This window comes from Sminthopsis crassicaudata, chromosome 5 (assembly GCF_048593235.1).
Source record: "Sminthopsis crassicaudata isolate SCR6 chromosome 5, ASM4859323v1, whole genome shotgun sequence".
Classification (NCBI taxonomy): domain Eukaryota; kingdom Metazoa; phylum Chordata; class Mammalia; order Dasyuromorphia; family Dasyuridae; genus Sminthopsis; species Sminthopsis crassicaudata.
In genome coordinates this window covers 63,604,846-63,617,839 of record NC_133621.1, presented here as the reverse complement: position 1 = coordinate 63,617,839, position 12,994 = coordinate 63,604,846, and the positions used below count along the sequence as shown (strand labels likewise).

The 12,994-nt window shown below is 32.3% G+C and overlaps 1 protein-coding gene across 1 annotated transcript in view; it reads right to left on the bottom strand.

Moving 5' to 3' along the window:
• Positions 1–12,994, bottom strand: part of RAB18 (RAB18, member RAS oncogene family) — a 47,839-nt gene that overhangs the window by 15,762 nt on the left and 19,083 nt on the right. The window contains exon 3 of the mRNA XM_074266997.1: positions 4,492–4,553. Coding sequence (XP_074123098.1) covers positions 4,492–4,553 — 62 coding nt within the window. The remainder of the gene's footprint in view (positions 1–4,491; positions 4,554–12,994) is intronic.

Genomic DNA, 12,994 nt, shown 5'->3' with positions numbered 1-12,994 from the left:
AAGTTGAACAAAATGAAGGGATATATTCTTTTCTTTCAATATATGCATATATATAGTTATCTTACTACACAAGAAAAATTGGATCTAGAAAGAAAAAAAAAAGAAGTAAAACAAAAATGCAAGCAAACAATAATGGAAAAAGTAGAAATGCTATGTGGTGGTCCACACTCATTTCTCATAGTTCTCTCTCTGGGTATAGCTGACTCTCTTCATTACTGAACAATTGGAACTGGTTTGAATCATCTCATTGCTGAAGAGAGACATTCATCAAAATTGTTCATAGTATAATTTTATTGTTGCCGTGTGCAATGATCACCCAGTTTTGCTCATTTCACTCAGCATCAATTCATTTAGGTCTCTCCAAGACTCTCTGAAACCATTCTGTTGATTATTTCTTACAGAACAATAATGTTCCAAAACATTCACATATCATACGTTATTCAGCCATTTTCTAATTGATAGGCATCCATTCAATTTCCAATTTTTTTGCCACTACAAAAAGGGTTGCCACAAACATTTTTTGCACATACAGGTCCCTTTCCCTTCTTTAAGATCTCTTTGGGATATAATCCCAGTAGTAATTCTTCTGGATCAAAGAGTATGCACAGTTTGATAACTTTTTGAGCATTGTTCCAAATTGCTCTCCAGAATGGTTGATTCGTTCACAATTCCACCAACAATGTTTCAGTGTCCAAGCATTCATCATTATCTTTTCCTCTCATCTTAGCCAATCTGAAAAATGTGTAATGGTGTCTCAGAGTTGTTTTAATTTGCATTTCTCTGATCAATAGTGATTTAGAGCACCTTTTCATAGAACTAGAAATAGTTTCAATTTTTTCATCTAAAAATTGTCTATTCATATCCTTTGACCATTTATCAATTGGAAAATGGCTTGATTTTTTATAAATTTCTTATAAATAAATCCTCTATATAATTTGGAAATAAGGCTTTATCAGAGCCTTTGAATATAAAAATGTTTTCCCACTTTATTGCTTCCCTTCTAATATTGTCTGCATTAGTTTTGTTTGTACAAAAACTTTTTAATATAATCAAAATTATCTATTTTATGATCAATAATGATCTCAAGTTCTTTTTTGGTTACAAATTCCTTCCTCCTCCACAGGTCTGAGAAATATACTATCTTATATTCTAATTTATTTATAATTTCATTCTTTATATCTAGATCATGAACCCATTTTGATCTTATCTTGATGTACAATGTTAAGCGTGGGGCGATGCCTAGTTTCTGTAGTACTAAGTTTCTAATTTTCCCAGCAGTTTTTGTCAAATAGTGAATTCTTATCCCAAAAGCTGGGGTCTTTGGGTCTGTCAAATATTAGATTGCTATAGTTATTGACTATTTTGTCCTGTGAACCTAATCTATTCCACTGATCAACTAGTCTATTTCTTAGCCAATACCAAATGGTTTTGATGACCACTGCTTTATAATATAGTTTAGATCAGGTACAGCTAGGCCACCTTCATTTTTTTCATTAGTTCCCTTGAAATTCTTGACCTTTGGTTCTTCCAGATGAATTTTGTTGTTATTTTTACTAGGTCAGTAAAATAGTTTCTTGGGAGTCTGATTGGTACAGCACTAAATAAACTGATTAGTTTAGGTAGTATTGTCATCTTTCTTATATTCGCTCAACCTATCTAAGAGCACTTAATTTTTTTCCTAATTGGATCTGACTTTATTTGTGTGGAAAGTTTTGTAGTTTTGCTCATATAGTTCCTGACTTTCCCTTGGCAGATAGATAAGGGACATATTCAAGAAAGCACAGCCATTATCAGGCAAAGCCAGAATTCATGTTAATCTGCTGACTCCAAATCCATGTTCTGTGAAGAGTATACAAAAGGTTGCATTTGAGGTTATTGTTTTTCTGTCACATTGCATATCTTAAATATCTTTCCCTATACTCACCCAAGGAGCATGTAATTATAATAAAAATTAAAAATATTAAGTTAAAGCAAAAGTTTTGCTAAATGACTCTGCAAAATTATACTTTAAGAGTTTTTTAAAAAAACAACACCACAATAAACACAATGAGATCTTTTGTCCTCTACATCTTTTAAGTCAACTGTAAAATAAAGACTAATCTATTATGAAATGTCACTTCCAAGTACTTCCTGTTCCCTGTTAATATCATCATCATAAATGCACTTAATGTGGGTGCAGATGCCACAGATAATCAGATTGAAAATGTAATTGGGAAATATTTAACAAATGAAATACAACAAAGACAAGGTTAATAGGTCTAAGTTCAAGTCAATATTTTACATATGATTTAATGGCTATGGTTTGAGACCACTGTGTAGATTATCCAATAAAAAAGCTTCATATAGATAGGAAAAGATATTTATATCGGCACTTATTAATAATGGAAACAGTTTATTTTTAAATTTAAAAAAGGACCAAGATTTCTTTCCTATCTTTTGTTTTTTTTTACTTTCCCTGTAATACTTTGAGAATTGCTCTCTTAATGAACTCAAAATTGGGTCAATGCTATTCCAATTACATTCTTGATCTACTTCTGTCATTTACTCCACCTTTGCTCTCACTAGAAAAATGTTGGCTTCAACATAAGCAGTGAGAACTGTTTTAATTAAAAAGTTCAAATACAGTGGCTCCAATATTAATAGTGAGTCATGAAAAATGTGTGCAGTATTTCCTATCTTTTGTCTGTTGTATCCTTCAAAGATTTTTCCTTAAATGCCCTTAAGATGATTTTGCTTAATTAAAGCTAACCTTAACCCATTTTGTTTACTAAATAAAAGAAAATATTAGACTTGCTTGTTTTTGTAGGCTTTACGAAATGCTGAAATTTTCTGAGACTTGCTATATAATTAAGCAGTTACCCTAGTGCTACCCTGAAAAGTCATTTACTCAGAACTTTCTTCTTGTATTTAAGTTTAACAAATTTTAAGTAAAAAGATTTGAGAATAAGATATTATGAGTACAAAGAACTTTAAAAAATCAAATTGTCCAATTTTATCATTTTATAAACAAACAAACAAACAAAAAAACCCTAAGACCCCAAAGAAAATGAGTGAATTTAACTCCAAATTCAGTCATATAATAGATATATAGTATTCAATTTAAGTTCAGAATGTAATATCCACACAGATAAGAAGGGAATAAAACTGATTGCTGCTTATTAAATGAATTTTTAAAAGTAAAATTATAGTAATGTCTTTGATTTTTATATAATCTCCATTTCCCATTATATCCTTCTCATCTCACTTCCTAGGGATACATACCTTATAATGAAAAAAAAAAAAAAAAAAAAAAAAAAAAAAAAAAGAGTTTAAAAATAAAGAATACCAGTTTAATAAAGCTATTAGTATACGAAATGTTTTACATGAATGGCCCTTCTCTGCAAAGAAGGAATGGAAATTTTTTTATCATCGTTTTTAGTTTGTTTTGATTATCTAAAAAAAGAAGTTTTTGAAATATGGGAGCTCAGAAGAGAAAAAAAAATTTAAGTTGTCTGCCAAATATAACGAATCTCAAAGACAAGAATAAATAAATAGAAAGGCATTTGGGATGAGGAAAGGGAAGAAAGATACTTATCTAGGCACTATCCTCACTTCCCAGAAGTTCAGGCTTTCCAAAAACCAGCAGATATATTGGGAGGCTCTGAAGAAGGAGCCATTTCAGGAAGAACCAATTTACAAGGGTAAAGAACTATCACAATATAGCTATTCTGTATTTCTGAAGGGATTGCAGAAGTTCTGATTATTTTCTATTGGAAGACACCAATGAAGCTAAATTGAATGAACTAATGATCTGATGATTCCATGAAAAATGGAGGTTCTTGATTCTCTGGGATTTCCCACAAGTACACTGGAATTCCCAAAGTATCCATGAAAATTACCAGGGTTTCAATCTATTTTCTAGATCAAAGATGATTCACATCTTTACTTTCTGGTACTATTTAAGAGCAAGCATACAAGCCTGTTCCAGCACCTTTAAGAATTTTTTTTTTAACCTGGACATTATATTACTAGTGTTCCCACTATGACAATAATATGATGGATTCTAATTAGAATTATAATGAAAAAAATCTATACCTCAAAATAAAAGAGAAACAAAGCAAATCAAAAAGAATATCATGTGACAAGGTGTTTGGCAAATCACCAAACTTTACAAATAGAATGTTAAAATAAATTCCAATTTGATATCCACTGTATCACATTTCTTCTTATCAAATACCTTCAGTATTAATTCATATTGAATGGCCTTTCAATATCTGAGTCACTTCAAGTTGAAAATGTTTGATTTCTTTTACATTTCTAATTCTATCCTTACCCAGAATTCTGACAAAGGTCCTAATAACATTGAGATCAACTATTATTTTTAAAACTGGTAACAAATTATCATATCTGGAAGCTAATCAAAATGTGTCTTTTAGAAAACTATATGTATATCTTACAGATTCCCAAACATTTATACTTTATAGACAGAATTTTTATTAAGCATGCACTTACCCATATTGCAAGCTTAGCTTTATTTCCATCAACTGATATAGTCTTCACCTTGAAGTCAACACCTGGAAAAGACAACATCTAATTAAGTTTACAATGGCTCATCAATTCTAAAATAGACTACATAGACAAAGATATAAAACAACCCCCAAGTTTTATGCTCAAATGTACAAAATAGTTTAGAGATAAGGGAGGGAGTATGGTATGGTGGTAGAAAGAATGTTAGACACAAAGCAAAGCTTGGCTTAATGCAGAGAAAACTGAGCACAGCCACGAAAACAATGTATACAGTAACAACAACATTGTAAGAGGGAAGAAAAAAAAAAAAACAAAACAAAACAACAACAACAAAAAAAAAACCAATGCAATATCCAGTCATCTTGATGAAACCTACCACCCAATTTCTTACAAAAGAGTTATGGACTCATGGTTCAGAATGACTCATATTTCTGAATATGACAAATGTGTGAATTTTTTTTACATAACTAACCCTATCACAAAGATTATTTTCTCCTTTTACTGGGGGGATAGAGAAACCTATTGATTGACAACATCCAATTGGGGCATGGGTAGGGGGTCAATGGCCATTGAACATTTTTTTTAAATACCAAAGAAAATAAAAACTCAGAAGGAGAAAACAGTTTAGCTAGACTACTTTGAAACATATTGAACTTATTACATACTGTTCTTTTAAAGCAATTAAAAAAAAAAGTTATTCATGACTTTATATATAATCCTTTTTCCCCCAATTCTATAGATATATGGAAACATCCTGTTTATTGCTGTTCCTTAAATTCAGAATAAAAATATAAAATCTGGAAGAAAAAAAAAACTCAACAAAAGAAAAAAGAAAACAAGTTCTGAGAAAAACTGTGACACAAAGGACAAGTTTGGGATAAATATGCTGGATTTGTTATATATATTTTTTTAAATGTGTACTATATCATATTCTATTCTTTATACACAGTTATTTTCATTTTGTTCAAGTTTGCCAACAGAATACCAAAAATAAGAGGAGATGGGCTAGAATCCAGTGGCACCACTAATACTTGACAGATGAATAATCTCAGGCACTATCACTTAACTTCTATGAATCTTGGTTTCCTCATTTGTAAAATGAGAAGGCTGAAAAAGATGTCCTGTAAAAGTTCCTTTTAGTTCTAAATCTATGATTATGGTATATTCAAGAGGCTTTTATTTTATTTGTATAGATACAGTACAGGAGTTTTTAGAATTGAGAAATCAAAAGTTTATTGACCTTAAGCCTTTTTTAAAATTCCCCTTTGATTTGATATCTGCCTTCACCCTACCCCTTTACCCCCTCTGCCTCCCAACTTAATCTGTACTACAAAAAATTGAATCCGTATAATGGATAGCCATGACATTATAAGGGAGAAGTCTGAGAGAGCTGTTCTTTAGATTAGAAAGACTTTAAAAAACTGATATTTCATTCCCAGGCTGCTTCTCATTCCAGCCAAAAGTCAACTAAGGTTTGAAATGCAACTGTTGTAACACATTAAAAATTCCTATTTAAATTCTGTTCAATACTATTTTTTTACTATCCAGGCTCTCTTTTGCCCTAAACTCTGTATTTTTAAGTGAAACAAAAACTTGACAGAACTGCATTATGTTATTTTATTATTAAAAAGTAACTTGATTTATAATTTAAATTATTAGATGAGTAGAGAAGAGTTAACAATTTTGTATTCAAATTCCTAAGAATCTCAGAGCCTATCAGGATCACAAAATTTTATGAAAAGCTTTTCTCAGAATTATTTACACAAAGGGGGGCAAGCTCTTCATAAGCAGTCACATAAGGTTTTGCTATAGCTGTTCAACAATTTCTCCCTTTCCAGGAAAAGAGGCTGAAATATGCCATCTGGCTCAAATGAATGGTAAGTGCCCAAACCTCTTTCATGAATATCAAAAATGCATGTAGCTTATCCCAGTGACCAGAGGGAAAACATTAGCACACAAAGTTTGGAAAGAAAACTTTTTAAAAAATCTTATTAGTTTGTCACAATCCATTTAGAACAAGCTCAACTAAAAAAAAATGTGTGCTTACTGAGCACCTGTCAATAGTATGGAAATAAAACTCTTAGAGGTTCGGGATGATCATGAAAAGGTTTTGCTTATGGAAAATTCATGAATACAAATTAGGTATTAGTAAAAAAAATTTTAAAAATTAAGCCAAGCTTTCTTCCACATACACTAAAAACGACCGATTTAGGTGATCAAGATTATGAATGCACTTGATGATGATGAATGACTGACTGACAGGACCAAGTATTCAATAGCTTAAGAGTATATTACTTAGAGAATCAATGAAGCAGATCAGTCTCCTAGATGTCCTATTTCAATTTTTTCCCTACTATCAAGTAATCAAATCAAAGTCTTCAGCAAGGTAACAATAAAAATAGATAAATGAAAATAAATAACTGTAATTCCAAAGATAATAAAAAGGTAGTAGCTCCAAAAAAAATAGCTTAATACAGCAAATTAGAAAAAAAATTAACGTTTTCCTGAATAAATATGACATCAGGGAGGTGATGTTGTGACATGCAAGGCTGTGTAAAATCACCTGCCTCACTTTCCCCTCCAAAGCCATCTGCGTGACTGAAGATGGTCCTGGATGAAATGGGAGATCTTGTTTTTTTTAAGGGCTTGAACAGATCTCGATTTGATTTAAGGCCACAATCAATCAGTGATTAAGGCTAGGTAGTAATTGAGGTAAAGAAATCTCTTGTTTCAATACTGGAAAATGAATGTGGACCACAATATAGCATTTATACTCTCTGTTATTGTTTGCTTGCATTTTTGTTTTTCTTCCCAGGTTATTTATCTTCTTTCTAAATCTGATTTTTCTTGTGTAGCAAGACAACCATATAAATATATATACATATAATGTATTTAACATATACTTTAACATATTTAACATGTATGGGACTACCTACCATTTACAGGAGGGGATGGAGGGAAGGAGGGGAAAAGCTGGAACAAATTTTTGCAAGGGTCAATGTTGAAAAATTATCCATGCATGTTTTGTCAAAAAAAAAAAGCTATTAAAAAGAATCTCTTCTTTCACCTGATCCTCTCATCCCCTAAAAAAGTAAAATCTAAATAAATAAATCTGAGAGGGGAAAACCCTCAGGATTTCTCCACAAAGCAGAAATGACTTCTATTTACATTCAATCTAAGTCAATCAGGACTCAAACAATGACCAAATGGGATTTGGCCTAGGACCTAGTGTGGCCAATCAATGAGAATCAACTTGATTTTAGACAGCACTGTAATTAATATATGCAAAGCACTTTGTTTATATTATCTCATTTGATTCTCATAACTCAGTAATGTGTGGAGTAAGATATGATGAAGAACTTACAGATTAAGCACATATTGATCAGAGACTGCTAGCTAATGTAAAATCAGGCCTATAGGCCCCAGTTATGTGAAGGCCTAGGCTGCATTCCATTGTCCAAATAGGGCATTAAGTGACCAAAGGTTGTATATCACCTTGTAGGCTGGATCCCACTGACCAAATAGGGGAGTGCAGACTTGTATGACCAATCACAACCTATGGAGGGTGGGATTTTGGAGGTTCTTTGTCTGAAATGTATAAAAGTTGTGAACATTTTCAAGGGAGCGGCTCTCCTGCTGTGAATTTGGCTCACAGACCAGGATGGGGTCCGCTTCTCGAGATTCTAACAAATAATTCTGCTTTCTATAAAGCAGTGATCTCTGAGTTGGCATTTTTGGATAGGATTTTCTATCCCTCACAGTAAGTTTGGTGCTCTTAGGAAGTTTCTGAGGCAGTACTTGCTCAGATAATCTTGACTCTTAAGTCCAGCACTTTCATTCACTACACAACCTAACAAAAATCTTAGCTACCTGCTCATTTCACATTTAGGGAAACTGAAGCCCAGAGAGTTGAGTGACTTACAGTCTAGTTATCAGATTCATATAAGTCATATAAGGCTTACCTCAAAACAAACAGGGAGTAAGTAGTAGAGGTAGGAAAAGAATCTTTTCAAATCAGAAAGTATACTCTTCACCACTATTACTTACCACCCGTGTTAATCTTTCACAAATTCAAACTTTGAATGGCAAAGCTAAATAGGCATACATTCATATGCTACAAATGCTAATTCTGAAAAATGTTTTAAGCAAAAAAAAAAAAAAAAAAACCTTTAAAAAATTAAAAGGACTTAAAGAAACAACATAAAAGACAATGTCACAAGTTGATGAATGGAACGAATAAAACTATAGAGATAAAGAAAACAAAGATATGACTGTGATATATATTTTGTTTTTATATTATATATTTCTTACTGTCTCACAGCTCTCAGAATTTTTATTCTTGATAACTTCATTTCAAGATATGTAAGGAGAGGCAGCTAGTTGGTACAGTGGATAAGAGAACCAGTCCTGAAGTCAGGAGAACCTGAGTTCAAATCTAATCTGGACACTTAATACTTCCCTGGGCAAGTCACTTGACCTCAATTGCCTAGCCAAACAAAGAAAGACAAGTAAGGAGTTTTAACACTCCTTTAACAGTAAGTAGTATTAGTGCCATGGGTATCAATAAGACTGAGAAAAAGAGCCTTGGAAAGTTATGGTAGATAATACAAGGGATTTTGGATAAGTAGTCCCATTTATTTAAACTTAGCTATCTATAGACCTTTTTAACATTTCACCACTATTAAATATTTTCTGTCATTTAAGAAAAAGGCTGTTATACAAACTCCTTCACTAAATTATATTTGGATGCCTCATCATGCGAAGGTAATGATCCCAGATTCACTATGCCTCCTCCCGCCAAAAAGACACCAAGAGTTCTGACAAGTCTAAAAAGATTTGAATACAGTGACTTTATATCTGCCATCTCAGAATCATAACATAAAAAGAGATCCATCACCAGAGTGGTAATGAATTGTTCATTCACATAATTACTCCTGAGGAACTTCTAACCAAGTTAGAAGTGATGTAATTGCATCACTGGAAGGAAATATCCATATAAAGGAAATCACATGCTGTAGAACTATTTAAATATATTAAATGAGGCTTCAACAAACAATCACTCTCCTGAAATATTTGCAAATAGACAGCCTTCTTAAAACAAGACCATTCTACGTAGAAATGAAGTTATTAAATACAGCAAAAATTTAAGAAAACTTTTTGGTTCATTTATAGCTTATCCCTGACCACCTTAAAAAGCTTCTGGAAAGATGCCACTAATTCTAAAAGTAGAACAAAGCGTCAATTTTGCACAGTCTTCCAAAGATCCAACACTAATAATAAAGAAAGTGTTAAATCAAAAGAAAATTAGCAACCAGTACAAATTTCTGTATAAATGATCTCTGATTCCCCAAGTACTATCAAAAAGAAAATAAATGATAGGCAATCCCAAACTAAAACTAATTATCTTCCAAATTAATTTAATAACCAAAGATCAGAAATTATAAAATATGACTTTAATTATGTAAAACAACTTTTTCATGAAAGAGGGAAATGGTGAAGAGGGGGTGGCATTTACCTAACATCTCTGATAAGACTGATATCTAAAATATATGAATTGTCTTAATAAATTAGGAAAATTGGGAATCCATCTACCAAAGAAAAGTCAGGAATTATATGAGCAAAATTACAAAACACTTGCCACAAAAATAAAGTCAGATTTAAATAATTGGAAAGACATTCAGTGCTCGTGAATAGGCCGAGCGAATATAATAAAGATGACAATATTCCCCAAACTAATCTATTTACTTAGTGCTATATCAATCAGACTTTCAAGAAACTATTTTAATGACCTAGAAAAAATAACAACAAAATTCATATGGAAGAATAAAAGGTCGAGAATTTCAAGGGAATTAATGAAAAAAAAGTCAGATGAAGGTAGTCTAGGTGAACCTGATCTAAAGCTATATTATAAAGCAGCAGTCACCAAAACCATTTGGTATTGGCTAAAAAATAGAGCAGTCTATCAGTGGAACAGATTAGTTACAAAGGACAAAAAGGGGTACATCTATAGCAATCTAGTCTTTGACAAACCCAAAGATACCAACATTTGGGATAAAAATTCGTTATTTGAAAAAAACTGTTGGGAAAACTGGAAATTAGTATGGCAAAAATTAGATATGGATCCACACTTAACACCATATACCAAGATAAGATCAAAATGGGTCCATGATTTAGGCATAAAGAATGAGATCATAAATAGATTAGAGGAACAGAGAATAGTCTACCTCTCAGACCTGTGGAGGAGGAAGGAATTTATGACCAGAGGAGAACTAGAGATCATTATTGATCACAAAATAGAAGATTTTGATTACATCAAACTAAAAAGTTTCTGTACAAACAAAACTAATGCAAACAAGATTAGAAGGGAAGTAACAAATTGGGAAAATATTTTTACAGTTAAAGGTTCTGATAAAGGCCTCATTTCCAAAACATATAGAGAACTGACCCTAATTTATAAGAAATAAAACCATTCTCCAATTGATAAATGGTCAAAGGATATGAACAGACAATTGTCAGATGATGAAATTGAAACTATATCCACTCATATGAAAGAGTGTTCCAAATCACTACTGATCAAAGAGATGCAAATTTAGACAACTCTGAGATAGCACTACACACCTGTCAGATTGGCTAAGATGACAGGAACAAATAATGATGAATGTTGGAGAGGGTGTGGGGAAACTGGGACACTAATACATTGTTGGTGGAGTTGTGAAAGAATCCAACCATTCTGGAGAGCAATTTGGAACTATGCCCAAAAAAAGTTATCAAACTGTGCATACCCTTTGATCCAGCATTTGCTGCTATTGGGCTTATATCCCAAAGAAATACTGAGCAGGGGAAAGGGACTGGATGTGCCAAAATGTTTGTTGCAGCTCTTTTCATAGTGGCTAGAAACTGGAAGATGAATGGATGTCCATCAATTGGAGAATGGTTGGTTAAATTATGGTATATGAAGGTTATGGAATATTATTGCTCTGTAAGAAATGACCAGCAGGATGAATTCAGAAAGGCTTGGAGAGACTTACATGAACTGATGCTGAGTGAAATGAGCAGAACCAGGAGATCACTATACACTTCAACAACAATACTGTATGAGGATGTATTCTGATGGAAGTGGATATCTTCAACATAGAGAAGATCCAACTCACTTCCAGTTGATCAATGATGGACAGAAACAGCTACACCCAGAGAAGGAACACTGGGAATTGAATGTAAAATATTAGCACTACTGTCTATTTACCCAGGTTACTTATACCTTCGGAATCCAATTAACGTGCAACAAGAAAATTGAATTTACACACATATATTGTATCTAGGTTATACTGTAACACATGTAAAATGTATGGGATTGCCTGTCATCTAGGGGAGGGGAAAATTTGGAAAAAGGAATACAAGGGATAATGTTATTTAAAAAAAAAATTACTCATGCATATGTCATAAAAAATTTTATAATTATAAAATTAATTTTAAAAAAAAGAAATTAGGATAATTATGTAAGATCAAGATCTATTTTCCTTTAAGCACTGTAAAATTATAACAACCAAATAACGAATAAGAAAATGCAAATGAAAACCATGAGGTAAAAAACTGACAAACTCTGATCCAGAGATCCTTTGAGTAGGCATACATACTTAAGACAAAGACAAAACCTCTAACAGCAGCACTTTTGTAAAGTCAAAGAACTGGAAAAAAGGAAATGCTTATCAAATGAGGCGGATATACATAAAATGTTACTGTATCATAAGAAATGGTGAATATAAAAAATTCAAAGTAGCATGAGAAGCCCAATGAAGATGGTGCAGTAGATTAAACAGATGGGATACTGCATCTCAGACACTTATGAAGTGTGGTACTGGGCAAGTCACTCAAATTGTCTTGATAAACCTACTTCTAAAATGGGGACAAGGAGAGAATTGATCTTTGATAGCTGCTATAAGGATTAAATGAGGAAACATATGTAAAGCACTATACAAATGCTATTACTGTTACAAGAATTGAGAAAATAATGTGAATAGTGAAAGCTTAATCTACCAAACACCTGAATGCTGAGTAATTAACCCAAGTTTAACCCTAGAGAAGAATTAAGAAAATGCACCTTCTTCCTTTCACTGCAAAGATAAGAAAATATGAGCACAGAATATTATATATATGGTAGGATATAATGAATATGTTTGTCAGTTTTGCCAAACTGCTTTTTTTTTGGTTATAAAAGATGATTCTCCGTATAAAAGAAGAGGTATATTTGGAAATGCAAATGGCCATGCAAGAAGCAAAAAATTCCAGCTGTCACAAACATTCCAGCAAGAATTTAAAAAAAAAAAAAAATGCAAAAGAACTGGAAATTAATTTTTTTTCTTCAAAATTCCAAGGAAAAATTGAATGAGGCACTATGGAAAAAGGGGTCCAGGCAAAAAAGCTTGAAGTTAGAAATTCAGTGGACTGACAGATGTTTTCTAGTATGAGAACCAGAGTCCTAGAAGCCACA